The 19,739-nt window shown below is 50.5% G+C and overlaps 2 protein-coding genes across 6 annotated transcripts in view; one reads left to right on the top strand and one right to left on the bottom strand.

Moving 5' to 3' along the window:
- Positions 1 to 6,390, top strand: part of Zbtb5 (zinc finger and BTB domain containing 5) — a 23,484-nt gene extending 17,094 nt beyond the window's left edge. For all 5 annotated transcript variants that reach the window (XM_008847688.3, XM_029570733.1, XM_008847685.3 and 2 more), the window contains one exon: positions 2,143 to 6,390. In XM_008847688.3, coding sequence (XP_008845910.1) covers positions 2,147 to 4,180 — 2,034 coding nt within the window. In that variant the 5' untranslated portion in view covers positions 2,143 to 2,146 and the 3' untranslated portion in view covers positions 4,181 to 6,390. The remainder of the gene's footprint in view (positions 1 to 2,142) is intronic.
- A 601-nt stretch (positions 6,391 to 6,991) lies between these two features.
- On the bottom strand, positions 6,992 to 17,383 carry Grhpr (glyoxylate and hydroxypyruvate reductase). Its single transcript, XM_008847689.2, has 9 exons — positions 17,227 to 17,383; positions 15,565 to 15,695; positions 14,879 to 14,951; positions 14,032 to 14,148; positions 13,112 to 13,200; positions 11,858 to 11,962; positions 10,647 to 10,782; positions 9,004 to 9,134; positions 6,992 to 7,323 (listed from the first exon to the last, which is right to left on the bottom strand). The coding sequence occupies exons 1-9, from the start codon at positions 17,307 to 17,309 to the stop codon at positions 7,202 to 7,204; spliced, it is 987 nt and encodes a 328-aa protein (XP_008845911.1). The 5' UTR covers positions 17,310 to 17,383; the 3' UTR covers positions 6,992 to 7,201.
- Between the last annotated feature and the right edge of the window lie 2,356 nt (positions 17,384 to 19,739).

Consider the following 19,739-nt stretch of genomic DNA (forward strand, 5'->3'; position numbering starts at 1 on the left):
CAGGGCCCACATGATAGAAGGAGAGAACTGACTCCCTCAAGTTGTCCTCTGACCTGTACTTGTACACTGTGGCATGTGTGCCCCCATATGTGCACACACACAAACACATAGATAAATAAGTATGCATGCTTTTTAGTTGTTTTTTTTTTTTAAAAAAAATTTTTATTTATGCTGGCCATTGTGGCACACACCTTTGATCTGAGCACTTGGGAGGCAGGGGCAGGCAGATCTCTGTGAGTTCAAGGCCAGCCTGGTCTACATTGTGAGTTTTAGGCCAGTTGGGACTTCAGGGAGACCCTGTCTCATAAAACAATTTTTATTTATCTTTATGTGTATGAGTGCTTGCCTGCCTGTTAGTAAGTGCATCCATGTTGTACAATGCCTGCAGAGGCCAAAAGAGGGCATAGGATCCCCTGGAACTGGAGTTACAGATGATTGTAAGCCACCCTATGGGTGCTGGGAATCAAACCGGAGTCTTCTACAAGAGCAGTGATCTTAACCGCTGAGCCATCTCTCCAGCCCCCCATTTTGGTTAGTTTTGTAGAGGCCTCTATAGTTCTAAATGAGCTCTGAAAACATGGGGAAAGCTTATTTGTTACCTCTTTACTTTTTCTATTATTTTTTTATTGAGGTACAATTTATTGGGCTTTCTTGAGTTATGATGTATTAAAACAAAACATTGTTTTTATATAATCCACAAACCTGTAGGAAATTTGTGAGTTGTGTAACTGTGATCACAATTTAACTTGATAACATTCTATCACATACTCCCCCAGATCCCTGTCCATCCAGCTTTAGGTCAGCATTAATCTCCCTGTACATTTACCTTTAGTGTACCTGTTATCTGGGCCTCCTCAGTCTCATCTGTACCCTCTGCTTCTCCTGGTCCCTGGGCCGCCTGTTCCCAAGCCTTTAGAAGGATCCATATTTTCTTTATCCACTGCCAGTTTATGAGTTAGCACTTAGGTGTGCTGGGCTGAGTCAGCACTCATTCACATGCTCCATGATTTCAAAAATGCTATTGATGTCTTCTTTCTCGTTCCCCACCCCATTGGCCTTTTAAGCAAACCCCCAAAATACAATGTCTTTTTTGTAGGGGTCAGGACTGGGGGAGGGAAATGGGGAAGGGGAATGCATGAGTACAATCTACTGCCATCTATCTGCAACTAGAAATCTTCCCTGCTGTTGATTAACTCTGTTCACTGAAGTTGCTAAGGCTGTTGGAATTTTTTGTTATTTGTTGTTCTTGGGAAATGCCAAGTGCTAACAAAGTTCTATGGGGTAAATAAGCCTTCACCTATATATTGGGCTTTTCCAACACAGACTCAGTGTTCTAAGTGAGTCACATGAAAGGTGATGGGAGCCTGGTAACCAGTTGATATATGTACATGACTCTAAGCTGAAAGCCAGATTGGCTTCTGTGCTATACTTGTCAGGTTCTTCTTTTTTTTTTAATTTTATTATTTTATGTGTATGAGTGTTTTGCCTACATGTATGTAAGTGTACCCGTGTCATGCAATGCTCATGGAGGTCAGAAGAGGGTATCAGATTTCCTGGAACTGGAGTTATGGGCAGTTGTTAGCTGCCATATGGGTGCTGGGAACGGAACCTGGGTCCTCTGCAAGAGCAGTCAGTACTTTCAACCACTGAGCCACCTCTCTGGCCCCCTCTTGTCAGGTTCTTAGAGAGATGTCACAAGTTCTAAAAGCTCCAGACATGACCAGCCACACTTTAAATTTTTTATTTATTTATTTATTTATTTAGACTTTTTGAGACAGGGTTTCACCATGGAGCCTGACTGACCTGGAGCTCATGTAGACCAGGCTGTCCTCAAACTCCACAGAGATCTGTCTGTCTTTATTTCCTGAGTGATGGGATTCAAAGTGTGTGCCACCACACCCAGCTATTGTTTTATTTTCAAGTTACATTTTATTTATTTTCTGTATGCATGTGTGTGCTTGTGTACACTTGTGTATATAGAGGTCAGAATACAGCTTGTAGGAATTGGTTGCCTCCTTCTACCATTTGGAGCCCAGAGATTGAACTCAGGTCATCAGGCTTGGCAGCAGCTGCCTTAACTAAGCCATCTTGCCAGTTCCATACATCTCTTTTATCGCATTCTTTCTTTGTTTTATTCTACAGGACAATGGATTTTCCTGGTCACTTTGAACAGATCTTTCAGCAGCTGAACTACCAGAGACTTCACGGCCAGCTCTGTGACTGTGTCATCGTAGTGGGGAACAGGCATTTTAAAGCCCACCGCTCTGTGCTGGCAGCATGCAGCACACATTTCCGAGCTCTGTTCTCAGTGGCAGAGGGAGATCAGACGATGAACATGATCCAGCTGGATAGTGAGGTAGTGACAGCAGAGGCCTTTGCTGCACTGATTGACATGATGTATACCTCCACCCTCATGCTGGGGGAGAGCAACGTTATGGATGTCTTATTGGCAGCCTCTCACCTGCATTTGAACTCTGTTGTTAAGGCATGTAAACATTACCTGACAACAAGGACGCTGCCCATGTCTCCCCCCAGTGAGCGAGGTGTTCAGGAGCAGAGTGCCCGCATGCAGCGCTCTTATATGCTGCAGCAGCTGGGACTGAGCATCGTGAGCTCGGCCCTCAATTCCAGCCAGAGTGGCGAGGAGCCACCAGCCCCCATGAGCTCCTCCTTGCGAAGCACCCTGGACCAGCGCACACCCTTCCCCATGAGACGCCTTCACAAGCGGAAGCAGTCTGCAGAGGAGCGGGCCCGGCAGCGCCTCCGACCCTCCATGGATGAGTCTGCCATTTCAGAGGTCACTCCAGAGAGCGGGCCTTCGGGGGTTCATTCTCGGGAGGAGTTCTTTTCACCAGATTCTCTGAAAATTGTGGATAATCCTAAACCTGATGGAATGGCTGACACCCAGGAAGACAGCACTATGATGTTTGACCAGTCTTTTGGGGCTCAAGAAGATGCCCAGGTGCCCAGCCAGTCTGACAACAGTGCGGGCAACCTGGCCCAGCTGTCCATGGCTTCTCGTGCAACTCAGGTTGAGACTAGCTTTGAGCAGGAAGCTGCAGCTGAGAAAAGCAGTTTCCAGTGTGAAAACCCCGAGGTTGGCCTTGGGGAGAAGGAACACATGAGAGTGGTGGTGAAATCTGAACCCCTGAGCTCACCTGAGCCGCAGGACGAAGTGAGCGATGTGACCTCCCAAGCAGAAGGCAGTGAGTCTGTGGAGGTGGAAGGAGTTGTGGTCAGTGCTGAGAAGATAGACCTGAGCCCCGAAAGCAGTGATCGGAGTTTTTCAGATCCCCAGTCCAGCACAGACAGGGTAGGGGACATCCACATTTTGGAAGTCACAAATAACTTAGAACATAAGTCCTCGTTTAGTATTTCAAATTTCCTTAACAAGAGCCGGGGAGGTAACTTTAGCGCTAGTCAGAGCAACGATGATAATATCCCAAACACCACCAGTGACTGCAGGCTGGAGGGCGAGGCCCCATACTTGCTGAGTCCAGAGGCTGGGCCTGCAGGCGGGCCTTCCTCTGCCCCTGGCTCCCATGTGGAGAACCCATTCAGTGAGCCTGCAGAGTCCCACTTTGTCAGGCCCATGCAGGAGGTAATGGGGCTGCCATGTGTACAGACCTCAGGCTACCAAGGGGAACAGTTTGGGATGGATTTTTCTAGGTCTGGCCTGGGCCTTCACTCTTCCTTCTCCAGGGTAATGATGGGTTCCCCAAGAGGAGGAGCTAGTAACTTTCCATACTACCGCCGCATTGCTCCAAAAATGCCAGTTGTAACTTCCGTTAGGAGTTCACAGATCCCTGAAAACTCTGCCAGTTCTCAGCTGATGATGAATGGGGCCACCTCCTCATTTGAAAATGGCCACCCTTCCCAGCCTGGCCCTCCACAGTTGACCAGGGCATCTGCTGATGTCTTGTCAAAGTGCAAGAAGGCCTTATCAGAGCACAATGTCTTGGTCGTGGAAGGAGCTCGCAAATATGCTTGCAAGATCTGCTGTAAAACCTTTCTGACTCTGACAGATTGCAAGAAGCACATCCGTGTCCACACAGGTGAAAAGCCTTACGCCTGCTTAAAGTGCGGCAAGAGGTTCAGTCAGTCCAGCCACCTGTACAAACACTCAAAGACCACCTGCTTGCGCTGGCAGAGCAGCAACCTCCCCAGCACTTTGCTCTAACCATCTGTCCTCGTGAGACAATGTGTAGGCCAGTTCTGGGACTGAAACTAAAATCACTGTTGGCTGCAGCTGACCATTGGACTCGGCTTCAGCTGCCCAGTGGCTTTTGCAGATTCTGAGTAGTAAGCTGAGAACTGTGTAGCACTTACACTACACTGTTCTGAGTGAAGTGTGCACCTGGGGAGAAGGATGCTATCTGCGGAACCAAGTCTTTCCTTAGGGTTGACTAACGCAGTCATGAAGTAGCTTGTCACTGATGTTAAGAGTGGCATATTTAAAAATTAAAAATGAAAATGCAAAAAAAATTTTTTAACAATTTTTAAAAGCTCTGTGAAGCATTTAATTAAATTTTCTGCACCCTCTGATGGGAATAGTGTGTCCCTGTACAGCGATGCAAACGCACTTATGTGTAACCAGTGGTGACTTGGTGCCTGTCTGAAAGGAAGGCCCTGGAGGACGTGCGTGTCTGCCACAAATGCTTTAAAGTGTATCCTGAGCTAGTCCTAGGCCTCTGAAAGTGCTGTATTCTTAATTTTTATCTGAGTTGCAGTCCAGACACTGCCCTCTGATGGTGCTGACACTGGGTCCAGGGGAGAATTCCCCAGGACTAACAGATGTATATACTTTTGAATATATCTCTGTGGGATAGATGTTTTAAGAGTTGTTTTTTTTTTCTGGTTTTAAAAACAAAGTTGTAAATGGAGTATGTACTTGTAGGGAGTGACAGTGAGGTGGTGTTTCTGTCTGTGTGATCTTAGCAGTATTTTAACCAACTTGTGTTACCGATGTTGCAATTCCATTTGGAAGTCAGAAAAAAGCTAGTGTTTGTCTTTGTTCTGATAATGTAGACTCCTGTTTTGTGGGATTTTCATGGTACATTTGCCCTTCATTCCATCCAGACATCGAAGACCAATCCAGTCTGGCACATCCCACCCGAGGACAAGCTGTTCTTGCTTTGTTACTTCTCACTCCTGTACCCCATATGGTATCTCTCCTGGGCTTAGTTAAACTAACCCAAAACTATTCCATTCCCCCATTCTACTGCTACATACTATGCTTTAAAAGCTACACCTAAACTTTAACCCAATACTCAGGGTTTAAAGTTACCGGAAATCTAAATGTAGTAGTGTTCATGGCTTAATATTTTTCAGACTCTAGAAGAGTTAGGCAGCCCATAGCATATAGAGTTTACCCAGTAGCATCCAAGCCTCTTGGAGGTACATTAGGTTCTCTGCCACGGCCTGTGCCCCCCCCCCCGCCTTGTCTGCTGACACTGTGCTGGCAGGTCTGTTGGTGCCCTTTGTAGGCTATATCCTGGCTCCTGTGTACCCAGTGGAACAGTACAGGTTCATGCATTGTCTGTAGAACTTGTTTAGTTTATGCACGAACAGGAATTTATTTTTTATTCAGCTTTTTCAGAGATACCAAACCATTGTGCATAATTCAGAGAATTCAGTTCTTCAGTTTAGAAAGCCAAGTATGTATTTACTAAAACAAAAATGAGCGTGTCTCCTAAGCTGCTGTGACCATGCATCTGTGGCTAACCCTGTAATGTTCTGAGAGGGCATGCTATCTACTGTGAACTGATTCCCAGGTAGGAAAGTCCAAATGGAAACCTGTAACCCCTCCTGACCATTAGGGGCCATGGGTCACCTTCAGGAGGTAGGGACCAGTATCCTGTGAGATTAATCTTGGGAATCAGGTAGGTCAACATGGAAAACAAGAGATGCCCTGCCTGGCTCCAGGTGAGCTAGTGCCACGGGCAGAGCAGTGGCAGCCCTCCTTCCCTTCTGTCTAAAGGAGGTGGTGCCTAGAGCCTACTTCCTCACCCCAGCTTGGATACAGTGGACTTTGCTTTGGGGCCTGTCCCTGACACACTCAGAGCCTGCCTTTCCACTGCTAGATGGACCTGGAATCTCTCATCTACCTCGTAGTCAGTCTCTACGTGTGAGAAGCAAGCTTGTGGGCCAGTGTCCTTGGACATGTAGCACTTCAAGAATTCCAAGGGTCCCTGGAAAACCAGACCCAGGGTTCCTATGATTTGGAGTTTTCTAACTGGTATTGGGGACCTGACTTTCGATTTTAGCCTTAATTATATCTGGCATAATCATGTACAACCTACTCTGGTGATCACATCAAGATCTAGATGCACCGTCAATGGTGCTATGCTGGTCAGAACAGATTTTGAAATAAAACATTTGTCATATTTATGCTTCTAAACGTGTTCTCTGCTTAGGACATTGTTCTCTCTGCTAGCCCTGCTACAAGAACGGTTTCAAACCAAGCCTTCAAGCTAGGCGTGCTCTCCATCCATAACATGGTTATTTCTGCTTCCCCCACACCCTTCCTGTCTGCACTGTGGATGTAGGGGAGGTTTCTTATGGCAGTGCTGGGGAGGACGGAAAAGGTGATTGAAGGAGCACCTACCTGGGTGGGGGTGCAGAGGGAGCACAGATAGATGTGGCTGTAAGTCCTGACGCTGCGAATCCACTGCCTCCCATTATCCTTGACGAACAGTACTGACCTTGCCCAGTCCTCCAGGTTAACTTCCCCCTTTAGTGTCTGCCTTTTTCATCTTCCTCATGGTCTAGGTTATTGGGTTCAGGTACCATTTTTTTCTGAGTTCTGCTTTGTCCCTCCCCAGTGAGGGAAGAGGGAAAGAATTTGGGCAAGGGCTAAAGGTTAAAACGGTAAGTGTGAGGGCTGTATGGGAAGCAGAGCCAGGCAGATGGATCCCTGGATGCCCCGAGTTAAACATAAGAGATGCTGTTTTTGTTAGTGCCCTCCCTCCCCCAGTTACAAGTCCAGACGGTCTGTCAGAAAATCATTTAATGGTAGAATTACAGGCTTTTGGCATGGATGTGTCCATCCTCCAAAGTGGCAAGCCCATTTGCCAGTAGTACCAGTGTCCCTCGATTCAGAGGATGCTTCCTCTGGCTCCCACCTGAGTCCAAGTCCAGCCTGCATGTGTCTGGTGAGACTCTAGGGTACTGTGTCTCCAGCCCATGGCAGCCCATCTGGCTACAGCTTGAGTTCGCTGGGCATTGGCTCCCCTCTCAGGCCGGCCAGCAAGTTGTTGGCTGCCAGCAAGGACATGGTGTTGCGAGTTTTGTAGGTGGCACTGCCAATGTGTGGCAGGATCACTGAAAGGAAGAGGAAGACAGGAAAATGGAAGAATGGTCCAAGATTGTAAAACAGGCTCTTCTTTCAGACTTCAGTTTGCCAGTAAATAGGATAAAGGTCCTGCCTCAGTACTCCTGTTTGTTCTTCCTGTCACTATGCACGCTATCCCTCTGTCCCCCTAACCCTGGGGGTGGTAATGCTATATAAGAACCCCACTTCCCCAGATTGGGGTTCAGAGGAACAGGTGGTGAGACCCAGACACAAAATGAGACAAAAAAATTATACCCTAAAAACATGGTGGGCTACAGGGGGTCTTGGTACCCATCCAGATGGTGAGACCAGGTGCCAGCTTAGAAGCTTGCCAGCCACCACCCACACCCTGTGGCATCATACCAGATACCACAGGGCTTGATATACAGAAGTAACTCCAAGATGAAATGCTAGGTGGTATAGGCACCTCTGGCCCCATGCCAAGAAAGGACTTGTCCCTAAACAGCTACCTTTCAAAGCAGTGTAGGGACATGAGCTGACTCCAGGCCTGGGGAACAGAGCCAGCTTTCCTGGCTGTAGGCTGTAGCCCTCATATCACAGCCAGTGTTCTTTGCAGGCTGGCATGGGGGTAGGGACAGGAAGATTGCCAAGGGCTACAATAATGGGAGCTTTCTCTGTGAAGATAGCAAGGGCATGTTTGGGCTTCCCTTCCAGCATGCTGAGGGAAACCCATAGCCCTGTTGACTCGCAGGGGGTCTGGAGGCAGAAACCACACAAGCTCTTGAACAGAGGATTTAACATAATTATTAACCAAGTACAACGCTAATACTTAATGCAGCTGAGGAAGCAGAAAAGAAAGCACTAAGGCCATGGGTCTAAAGGCTAAGGCTAACAACCAAAATGTCCAAAGTGTGCTCTGGAGACTAGCGTCACCTAGGAGCCTGTTGGGTGCAGTCTCAGGCTTCAGCCCAGACCTGCAAAAGCCCTCAGGGGTATGCCTGGCAATCTAAGTGACTCAGTCCCTCCAGGAGACTGCAAACAGAAAACCAGAGCTACTGTACTTGTTGGCACAGGTAGCAATAGCCAGATACATGTACCACCCCAAGGGCTAGGGGACAGAGGTGAGACTTAAAATGCCTAAAGCTGAAGAAGGACCACTAAGGAGCCCAAACTCAGCCCTCTGGGGGGCATTGACGACTGGTGAGCTAAGCTTTGAAAAACTTCAAACTGGACTCTCCAGCCACAACAGAAAAGAACTGCTGCTGCTGGGGACAGAGATGCTACATGCAAGATAGGAAAGGAGCAAGCCTCCAGCATCTCATGCTGGCAGGGCAGTGGGCAGAGAAATGGAGTGAGCAAAGGCCCTTCTCTGCCCACAAGGCAGAACAAACGGGGGTTGTTGCTGAGAGAGCAGCTGCAGGGCTGGCACAAGTGTAGGCACTGGCCATGGCCTTCTCACACTCTTAGCCATTTAGTGATGGGTTTTCCCCAGGAATAGCAGCTACAAACCCATTCACCTCTGGGATCTACTTCTTTGGGAGTACTCAATTGAGCAGGTCCCTCCTGTTCTATCCCAGTCACTAATAGCCTCACAGTCCCTGGGAGTGCCCCTCTGTGTCAGCACTGCTCCAGCCAGCTGCACCTCCAACCCTAGACCCCCTCAACACATCACAGGCCATCTATGCATGTGTACTGGAAAGAGCTCTTACCACAGTTCTTGAGAGTCAGCAGGGGGTGGTTTGTAGGCAGTGGTTCTGGGGTGGTCACATCCAGTCCTGCAGCTGCAATCTGACCACTGGCCAGTGCCTGGTACAAGTCTTCTTGGTTTACCACATCTCCCCTAGAAATGAAAGTGATGACAATGGAGACCTACACAGTCCCTCCACCTTGAGGGCAGAATGACCCATGAAATGTATTTTTCCACTCTACGCATACCTGGCACTGACTTTTTTTTTTTTTTTTTTTTTGGTTTTTTTGAGACAGGGTCTCCCTGTAACCCCAGCTGTCCTGGAACTCACGACATAGACCAGGCTGGCCTTGAACTCACAGAGATCTGCCTGCCTCTGCCTCCCAAGTGCTGGGATTAAAGGCGTGCGCCACCACGCCCAGCGGCACTGACTTTTAAAACAGTAAAATCGGGGCTGGAGAGATGGTTCAGAGGCTAAGAGCACTGACTGCTCTTGCAGAGGATCCAGCACCCACATGGCAGCTATAACCTGTCCTTAACTCCAGTTCCAGGGGAATCCAAAGCCCTCTCTGACCTCCAAGGCACTGCACGACATGGGTGAATTCATATACATGCACCCGTATAACACACTCATACACATAAAATAAAAATAATAAAAATTATTATAAAACAAAAAGTAAAAATCTTAGAATGCAACTACATTTTCTCATGCCAGTTTTAACCTGGCCCTGCCACGTGTGAACCCTAAGCAAGTGTCTTAGACATTCCTGGGCCTCTGGCTCCTCTGTAAGGCAGGGAAGAAATGCAACTCTCCAGAAGGCTTGGGGGTGGGGGGGGCTAGGGGGTAGAGGGTTGTTAGAGTACTTAGGCACTGCACATGAACAGGGCAGGGCAGGGCCCAGGAGTCTGTAGCCAGCACTCAGCCACATCCATGTCACACTCCTCTGTAGCTGAACACTGGTAACTTCCACTTTGGGGCACATAAGCCCTTGAGGTGGCTGGCCTCATCTAATCCCTTTCTCAAAACAGATTAAAGGTTCAAAGGAGCTCAGCATGGTGGCACACACCTATAATCCTAGTCCTCTGGAGGTTGAGGCAGAAAGCGTCCAAGCCCAAGGCCAGCCTGGGCTACAGAGTAAGTCTGTCTTAAAAACAATGGAAAAGATTCAAAGCGTGCCAACCATGAAGGTGTTAGGAAGGCACGGAGGGGAGATCTGCCCCCAGTACCTGCCCAGTGCCTGAAGGTACTCATAATAACTTGAGATTTAGAGTTTGTGTCCTCAAGAGCACAAAGGTTCAAACCATCACAGAATTCAGGCCAAGTTCAGTAGCATATAGTCAGCCTCTGAAAGACCCTCTATAGGCCCCTCTGTAGCAGAGGAAAGTAAGCCTGCCAGGTCTTTGGTCTCAGAACCACACTACTGTGAGCCAAGCCCTGAGCAAGGCTGGGCTACTGCTCTGAATGATTGTCCCTTCCCTTTTCTCAAAGGGCCTTTCCTGTATTGGAGCTGTTGGTTGGTCGTTAGTTTTCAGAGATGGGCAACTCAGCCTGAGGCCTCTCATTACTGACTCCCATGGATAAAAACCCCAGATCACAGCAGCAGGCACAACCTTCTCCAGAGGTGCTAGGGAACTCAGGGCTGTGGGCAGCCCTCAGCTACCTACCTGCTGATGTTCACAAACACAGCTGTGTTCTTCATCTTCTGGAAGAAGTCCTTGTTGCAGAGCCCCCTGGTGGCAGGCGTTAAGGAGCAGGCCACTACAATGAAGTCAGATTCCGCAGCTAGCTGCAGGGTGGACACTGAGGGAGAACAGAGCTCCATCAGAGGCTGAGTCCCAGCAAGGGACAGCAAGATGGCAGAGACCTACAGAGTGATGTGGTTCCCTCACCCCTGCCCCACAAAGGAAATCCCAGGATGCTGGGTATGGTGGCATATACTTGTAATCCCATGACTGGGGAGGCTGAAGTGGGCAGACTGTCTTGACGTTGAGGTTAGCCTTGGCTACATAATGAGACTCCATCTCCAAAAACAAAAACAGGGCTGGGAGATGGCTCAGTAAAGTACCTGCCTCATAAACATGAGAACCTGAGTTCAGATCTCCAGCACTCATGTGAAAAATGAGTTGTAGGTATAGTGAGACCTTATCAAAAAATATGGTGGAGGGGCCAACAAGATGCCTCAGTGAGTAAGGGCACAAGCCTGACAACCTGACTTCAGTCCCTTGAACCTACATAGTAAAAGGCAAGAACCAATTCCTGCAAGTTGTCTCTGACTTCTACATGTGTGCTTTTTTATGTGTGCACACACAACACACAATAAATGATTTTTTTTTTTAAGTAAATAAGGTAGAGAGAGGCACTGGAGAGATGGATTGGCTGTTAAAGCCCTTACTGTGCAATCACAATCATGGAGGACTACAGTTCAGGCAGGATCTAGATCAAGAGTCTGGGATCCAGGCCATTCCAGCCTTCATCTCCTTCAGGCCTAGATGTGTCAAGGGCAAGGAGGTGGGGATGCAGCCTGCCTCTATGTTCACCAGGCTGTGTAGCCCCCCACATGGCATCATCCCTGGATCCATTCAAACCAGGCACACAGAGGCTAGGCTGGTGCTCACCAGTTAAGGAAATTCAAAGTTTGGCTTTCTTGGGTCAGCACACTGTGGGATCTGCCCACACATGGAGCAAATGCCCACATTCCTGAGAGGCAGGCCAGTAGTCATAAAGTCCTCAGATACCTCAAGCCCTTGCATTATGCCTACAAATGACACCATTAACACTCTCTCTCTCTCTCTCTCTCTCTCTCTCTCTCTCTCTCTCTCTCTCTCTCTCAAAATGGAGCAGGTGGAACTCCAGTGGAAATCAGAGTTTTACTCACCAAACTCTGCCTGGAATTCCGCTGCTTCCTGAGGCCTGGGTTGGCGCCCCGTGTAGAGAAATCTCTGGACACCAAATGGTTTCAGTCGTCGAGCAATAGCTTGTCCTAGAGGCAGAGAGTCAGTATCCACAGCTTGCTCCTGCTCTTCAGAGGGCAGGGGTAGCAGCCGGGAGCTCCAGGGACCCAGAACTCTTGGGGGCAGATCCTTTGTCATCCCAGCCCAGGCACTGCCCTCAGGGATCTGGGCACACTTGCACAGCTCTGCTGTGGTTGGACTGACTTAAACTGGTCTCGTATGGTGCCAGTCCTCCTGAGGGCCATTTGCTGACCTTCTCCAAGAACTGGAGCTGGCATCTCTGGAGATGCTGGGTCAAGCAGTCCCCTCCTTCCTTCTGGACCCTCTGCTTCTGTGAATACAGCCCTACCTCATTTGACTTTTCTTTTTTTTTTTTTTTTTTTTTTTTTGAGACAGGGTCTCCCTGTAGCCCCAGCTGTCCTGGATTCACTATGGAGACCAGGCTGGCCTCAAACTCACAGAGATCCACCTACTTCTGCCTCCCTGAGTGCTGGGATTAAAGGCATGTGCCACCACGCCTAGCCTTCTCATTCGACTTTTTGGTGTCACTGCCCAGTTCCCAACTGGGCCCTCAAGACCTATAAGACTTTTTCATGCATGCTTCTGCCAACAGGCTTGGGCACTTGGGTTCCCGGACTCAGAAGGTTATTAGACTCCTCCAAGCAGCTCTCCATCAAGGCAGGACCACTGGCTGGTCAGACGGGTTACCCTTGTTCTCTACCCCCAGCCTGCCCCTGCACAGGCAAGATAACAGCACCCAGAGAGCCACCTGGCTGAGCCCCAGGCCTCTCACCAGGCTTCGGCATGGAAGGACCACTGAGGGAGAAACAGCTCAGCTGGGACTGCAGAATGGCACGTGCAGTCTGACAAGTAGTCATTTGGCTGCTTCACAGTCAGTGCCTCCGAACCCCGGGGCCTGAGGTAGGTGTGGGCTCTCCCACAGTAACCCACCCCTAAGGCCAGCTCAGCACTTACAGCTTTGTGTTCTTCGGGGAGCTGAAATGCAAAGGAATCCTGGCTGGCAGCAACTTGCTCCTGTGACTAGTAAGTTCTTAGGAACTCCTGGGATTGCTTATTTATTCCTTTGCTGCAAACACACCCTCTACAAAAGACACCCAGCACCCAGGCCTGTGGCACTGGGGACTTAATCGAGAGTCACAAGGTAGCAGGAGCCTCACCTATGCGCCCCAGGCCCACAATGCCGACAGTGCTCTGGGAGAGTCCATAGCCACACATCCACAGGGGATTCCACGAGGTCCAGCCGCCACTGTGGGGAGGAGGGATGGTGAGCAGCCTGACCTGGCAGAGATAAGGGGCACTGGGAATCCATACTCTGGGCACCCCTGGCCTTGGTCTGAGGTCTAATTCTGCCTCTAGGTCACAGGGCAAGTGACAAGCACAGCAGAACAGCTCCTCTGAAGCCAATAGAAATTGAGGTCACAAAGGGTCTTAGAAGGGCTCACCCACTTTTTCAGATGGGGAAATGAGAGAGCAGAGGGGTGAGCTGCTTGAGGCTTCACTGCCAGGGCTGTCAGGGGCAGAGACTGCAAACAGGATTTGAGACTGCAGAACAAGGTCTTGAATCAAGTGCAACCTCTGACACACAAGGCCTGTCCTGGGGCTGAGTGGACCAGATGTAGAATTCTCACCTGAAGCCCTTGAGCCGGGCTGGGAATCAGCTACTTTAGGAAGGCAGTGTGGTGCCCCTAGGACCCTACACAGTGCCCTGGGCAGGTTGGGGAAGCACCCTGTTTCTGACATTGAAGAGCCACACTGTGGGCAGGTTTGGGTCACAAAGCCACTTCCAGCCCTGGAGCTTGTTGATTTCACATGCTCCGTCGTGCTCAGCCCCTATCTGCCACCTCCTCTGTGAGGGGCCAGGACCCACTCCTCCCTGCTCCCCCACCCAGACAGCCTTGTTTCTCACAGCTTCCCTTCCTGTCCCTTTCACTGTAGCCCTGCCTTGGACTTCAATTCTTTTAGCAGAGTGCACCTGCCCCACTCCATAAGGCATATTCAGCAACAGGGGACACATCTGGACCAGGCTGAGCCAGGAGCCCTGGACCCACTGCTGACTTTCCCATGAAGCATCACTTACTTCTTCACTTCCTCTATGGCCTCTGGCAACCGGCGGCAGGTGGTGAGTAGCAGTGATACAGCAAGTTCTGCAGTGGCATCTGTCAGGACATCTGGCGTGTAGCCCACCCGGATCCCACTAGGAATCAAACACCTGGTGTTAACATCAGCCCCAAGTACCTTCAGCAGTGTCTACTAGTGGGTCATTTCCAGGATGCTACTTTGCTCCCTTTAAAAAAAATTCTTTATTTTAATTTTATGTGATTGGGTGTTTTGCCTACATTTATGTAAATGTACCATGTACATGCAATGCCCATGAAGGTCAGAAGAGGGTGTTGGATCCCTTGGAACTGGAGTTACAAAAGGTTATTAGCCACCATGTGGTGGGAATGAAACCTGGATCTTCTGCAAGAGCAGCCAGCGCTCTTAACTACTGAGCCATCTCTCCGGTTCCATTTTGCTCCTTTCCTCTGTAGGAGGGCACTGAGGAACCACCAGTCCTTACACCCATCATCTCCCATTGTGAGAAGGATATGAAGATGGACAATTAGCATTCAAGGTCTGGAACAAGTAACTACTTAATTTTTCTGAATTTCTTCATTTGAAAGGGAAATAATAATGCTTGCCTTTTCTACTTCCAAGAGTGTTGTGGGGATCAGAAAAGTTGGAAAACATGACAGGATGACACTAGACAGAAGTCACCTATGGCCTCTGACCTTGCAGATTCAAGTGGGTTATGTTCACCTTAGCATCAGCCATAGTGTATTATCATGGAGGCAAATGACATCAAAGCAAGCCATGAGCTCCTCTTGCCAGCTCTGGTGACCGCCCTCACTCCAGGCCCCTTCCAGAGCCCCCACCACACTTACCGCTTCTGGATTTCGTCTAAAGCCAAGTGGTCAAGCCCCACCGACAGGGTACTGATGACTTTGAGGTTGGCTCCTGTTGTACAGAAAATGCATGCATTTGCCCATCTGTCCCTAGGGGCCCCTTCAGTCACACCAGGGACCTCCCCAGGGACACTCCAAAAGTGCTGAGAAGGTGGCTGGGATGTGACCTCAAACCCTCTACCAGGAAGTGTCTACAAGGTCAGGGCTTGGAGAGACTCTGCATGGAATCTGGCAGCCTCTAGGGCTGAAAATTTTCTCCAAACTGTCATAGTACAACTTACAGGGTGATGTTCACCCATTCCCAAGACCAATACCTGTGACCAGGAATGTACACACACATGCCAGGCACAGAGCTGGGTCCTCCCATCTGCCTAGAAAGGTCTCAAGGTTTCAGAACAAGGCCATGGCAGGGCAAGAGAAGGCTCAGGGCCAAGGGTACCCTCCTCCAGCCCTCTACTCGCTCCACACAGTCTTTGCCTTCCTGGAGCCTCTCAGGGACTCACAGCAGGAGGGAGGTGGGGACAACCCATGCTAGGTAGAGCTGCTACAGGGTACACCCTCAGAAGGAAGGAAAAGCTCAAAAGTTCAAAGGCCAACTGCAGCAACTGATGTGCCCACTGGGTAAGATCTCCTCAGAATCCAGTCCAGACCTGATCAGCACATACCTGCGGCATCCAGAAGTTTCTTGTCCACATGGTCAGTGAGGCGGCAGAGCAAGCCGTGGGCCCCTGCTACACCTCGTTCCAGATCCTTCCTGGGGATGGGATCATCGGAATCCCACTGCTCCACCTCACAGCTAAAGGGAATGGAAGTCGCTGAGGGGATGCGGGGGAGCCCCAGAAATGCTTACAGCTGCCAAGCATGGTCTTCCACTTGCTCTGGTCTCAGGCTGGCCAGAGGCAGGGTTAGACATGGGTGGCCTCAGAACTGTCTGGAGAGTAGTAGGGGATAAAGGGCAGCCAAGGCAGAAGAAGTGGACAAGAGCTGAGGGTCTCTCAGAGCAGGGCTTAAGTGGAAAAGTGAAGTTCCTAGGGGCCACTCTGAACCCCAGGGGCCTCCAGGCAGTCAACTATGGAGAAAGCCAGGGATGGGAGGTCACTGGGGGAGTTGGGAGGGGGGGTCCTATTTCTGATGGGGCTTAGCTTCAATGACCAGTTTTGCCTGTGGATTTTGCCAGCTCAAGGCCAACTAGCAGTAGGAGCTGTAGAGTGCCCTTCCTTAGCAGCCCTGGAAGTGAGGGATCTTCTGGGCCCTTGCCATTAAATTCAGGGCAGTCCAGGGCTTTGAAACGTGTGTGTGACAGTGGCTGGCACTGCCTAGGTCAACGTGTATCTCCAGGGACCGTGAGTCCTCACAAAACAAGTCCTCAGCAAAGTTTGTACTGCACTGTTTGAGTTCAAAAAAATCCCATACAGCACCCCAGAACTAACTGCTGAGGGGGTCTTGGCACTGCCTAGGTCAACGTGTATCTCCAGGAACCGTGAGTCCTCACAAAACAAGTCCTCAGCAAAGTTTGTACTGCACTGAGTTCAAAAAAATCCCATACAGCACCCCAGAACTAACTGCTGAGGGGGTCTCAGCTCCCAGACACACTGGGAGTACAAAGCTGTCAAGAAGCAGAAGTCAGACTGCAATGAGACAGGCCCAAGTACAAAGCCCAGGTCCCCCACCTGGAGCTATGTGGCCCTGGGACAAGGCACTAACCCATCTAGCCTGGTTTTTTCGAATCAGTAACATAGGAATTATAATGCTGACTTCACAGTGTTGGGAGAATTCAGTCTGCATATATGCAGACAGAAAGGGTTCAATGGGAAAAAACTAAGTCATCAATCAGCACTGTCAGTCATCCACGGGGGTCGAGCCAAGACCTGCCACAGTCCCTGACCACCCCACCCCCACCCCGGCCGCCTGTCAGCTAACTTCAGAGGGTAAAATCCACAGCCTGGGACTTTTGCCTCTTGGGCTATCTCCCTTCTCCGAAGCTGGAGTCCAGTGCCCTGGCACCAGATCCCACGCCATAGGCAGGAGTCTGCAGCAAGCTGCACCGTGCGGAACTTGCTCTGAGCCTGCCCGACTCCAAGCTCAACCCCTCCTGGCACAGCTGGCAAGTCTGCCCAAAGCGCACGCGCCAGACCCAGTCTCTCAGGACCCTGGCTCCGCCTCACCCTCCCGCCAGGCACCGGGGTCGGGGAGTTCGCCCCCAGCCCGCCCTGGGCGCCCCCAAAGCGCGCCTGGAGATCGCTGAGTCACCGGGCGCAGGGTCCGGGGGACACCCGCTAAGGTGGACGGGCAGTCGGCTGCGCTCCGGAACCCACGCGGGCTCTTACTCTGCGGCCTGGGCGAGCGCCGCCCTGCCCTCGGCGGGAATCGGGCCGGTGACGAACACCTTCATGAGGCGCGCTGCTCTCATCCAGCCTGCAGCGGCGGACTCGCCCGGAGTAGCCGGGTCCGACGCTACGGAAGTGGAGGCGGGGCCGGGCCAGGGGGCGGGACCCCAGCCACCGAGAGTGGTGCGGCTGGGTTAACTGTGAGAGTTCAGGAAAGCTGCGTACGGTTCCGAGTGCGCCTCATCCGTCTATGTGTGCCATCCAGAGCGACATAGCCTAGGGACGGTCAGAGTCAGGTGTGACAGTGCATACTTGTAATCCGGCACAACGGAGGCAGAGGCAAGACTGCAAGTTCAAGGCCAGTCTAGAGTCATAACTAGACCCTGTCTCAAAAACAACCACCACAGTAACTATTGTGTATGATTAGATATCAAGGACACCAGCATCCTCCCACCCATGAGGTGGATACCTGAGGGATGTTCAGTGACTTGCTCTCAAGGCTAAGAGGGCTCTGAGGGCAACATAGTGACCAGGTCACTGATTTATAGGGACCCAGAAGGGCCCCATGGATAATGTACACAGAACTAATGTCACCAACTGGGATCACACAGCAGGTTCCTGGGCCACCTGGGTTCTTTTCTTTTTTCCTTTTTCAGATAGGCTCTCATGTACCGCAGACTGGCTTCAAGCTCACTGTGTAGCAGAGGATAGCCTCTGGTTTGCAGGGATAAAGACATGCACCACTACTCCAGGCTCCCATCTGGGTTCCTGCCAAAGCTTCCCCTGCTGCTCCCTCTCCAAAGTAACATATTACTAAATGTCTCCCCCACTGACCTTTATGTGCTAGGCCACTGCCGGGAAAAGTCCTGAAATTCATCAAACGTTTACCTAAGGTAGTGGTTTATGTGCCAGGCTTTCTGGAGAACCTGGGGTTCCAACCAACTATCTGCATACCAAGGACCAGCAAGGCACTGGACGAGACTGGCCACGGGTCATGGGTCCCCTCCCTCAAGGCAACACACCCAAATGGTGCTCAGAAGGTACTACAGGTTGCTGGGCTGGAAGTGGCACGCCCTGGAGGCCCTCCCCCCAGCTGTTTAAGGAGCCCTTAGTAGGCTCCAGGGACCATCCTAAACATTACTGTGGTTACTCCCTAGTGATAGATGAAGAAGCTGGTTGATTGGGAGAAAGCACCAGGACACAGATAAAACTCCAGCAGAACAGAGTTTTATTTCGCATGGACAAGTTCTCTTCTGGGGAGGGAAAAATGTCCGCCCACGGGTCGTGAGCCGGTGTCTTTTATAGGGGGAGGCTTCCTAGGGTGCAGAAGGCGGGAAAATTTTTTTTTTTTTTTGAGACATGGTCTCCCTGTAGCCCCAGCTGTCCTGGAACTCACTATGTAGACCAGGCCAGCCTTGAACTCACAGAGATCCACCTGCTTCTGCCTCCCTGCTGGGATTAAAGGCATGCGCCTGGCCAGGGAAGGTATTTTTTAAAGATGGGGAGGAGCAGGAGAGCAGGATTGTTAAAACCTGCCCCGCTTTTGAGATCAAAGGGGAAGCCTGCTGTGCTGGCCAAACTGTGCAGAAAAGTCTGCTTTTGACTTCAAAGACCAGGGTGCTTATCTCAGGGGCTTCCAGAACCCCTGAGGCCCTGTTGGTGAGGGGGCGGGGCTGCTGTGATCTGAACCCTAACACCTGGTGGTACTGTTGCCATACCTGTAGTGTACATTGTCATTCCCCAGTCTGAGGACAAGAGTGGGGGACTTTGCTTAAAGTCATACAGTCACAAAGACTTGGACTCAAGCCCCCTCCTTGGCTCCAGAACCTAGGTCTTCACAATCCGACAGGCCTTGTGAGAGTGTGGTCAAGGGTGCCAGTGAGGGGCTTTGGGGAGCCTTTAAGAGGGCAACACTTTGATGCCTAACTAGGAGCGGACACCAAGAAGATGGCAGGGGGTGTCAGGTGCTCAGGCTGCTCAGGTAGAGGAAGCCAGGAGGGGGAGACTTACGACTCTGAAGCTCAGTGTGTGGTGGGCTGGTGCTGCCCATTCCAGAGTCCTGGGTTCAGAAACAGGAGCCTGGGAGACACCTGGCCAGGGAGGAGAAGGAGGACCACCATTAAGACAGAAAGGCTTAAACTCAGTAAGCAAAAATTCAAAATAGCAGTAAGAAAAGGAGCACGCAGTGGGCCCAATGTGATGGCGCAAACCCGTAACCCCAGCACTCGGGTGAAGGCATGAGCATCACAAGTTCTGGAATGGTCTGGGCTTTATTGGGAGACCCTATCTCAAAAAGTCAAAACCAGAAAAAGTAACAGCAACAAAAAAGAAAAGGGAGGAAGAAAGAGAGAAAATGGGAAGGAGAGGTGGAGAGAGGGAGAAGAGAGGGAAAGAAAGGGCAGAAGGGAGGAGAGGTAGATTTTCTGCTTAACTCTTGACACCATGAGGAACACAGGCTGGACCTGCTCTGGCTGACTCCTTGTTGTGTAGAATAGCAGCTTTTAAAAAGGCTG

Source organism: Nannospalax galili, unplaced genomic scaffold (assembly GCF_000622305.1).
Source record: "Nannospalax galili isolate Female #2095 unplaced genomic scaffold, S.galili_v1.0 scaffold263, whole genome shotgun sequence".
NCBI classification, from domain to species: domain Eukaryota; kingdom Metazoa; phylum Chordata; class Mammalia; order Rodentia; family Spalacidae; genus Nannospalax; species Nannospalax galili.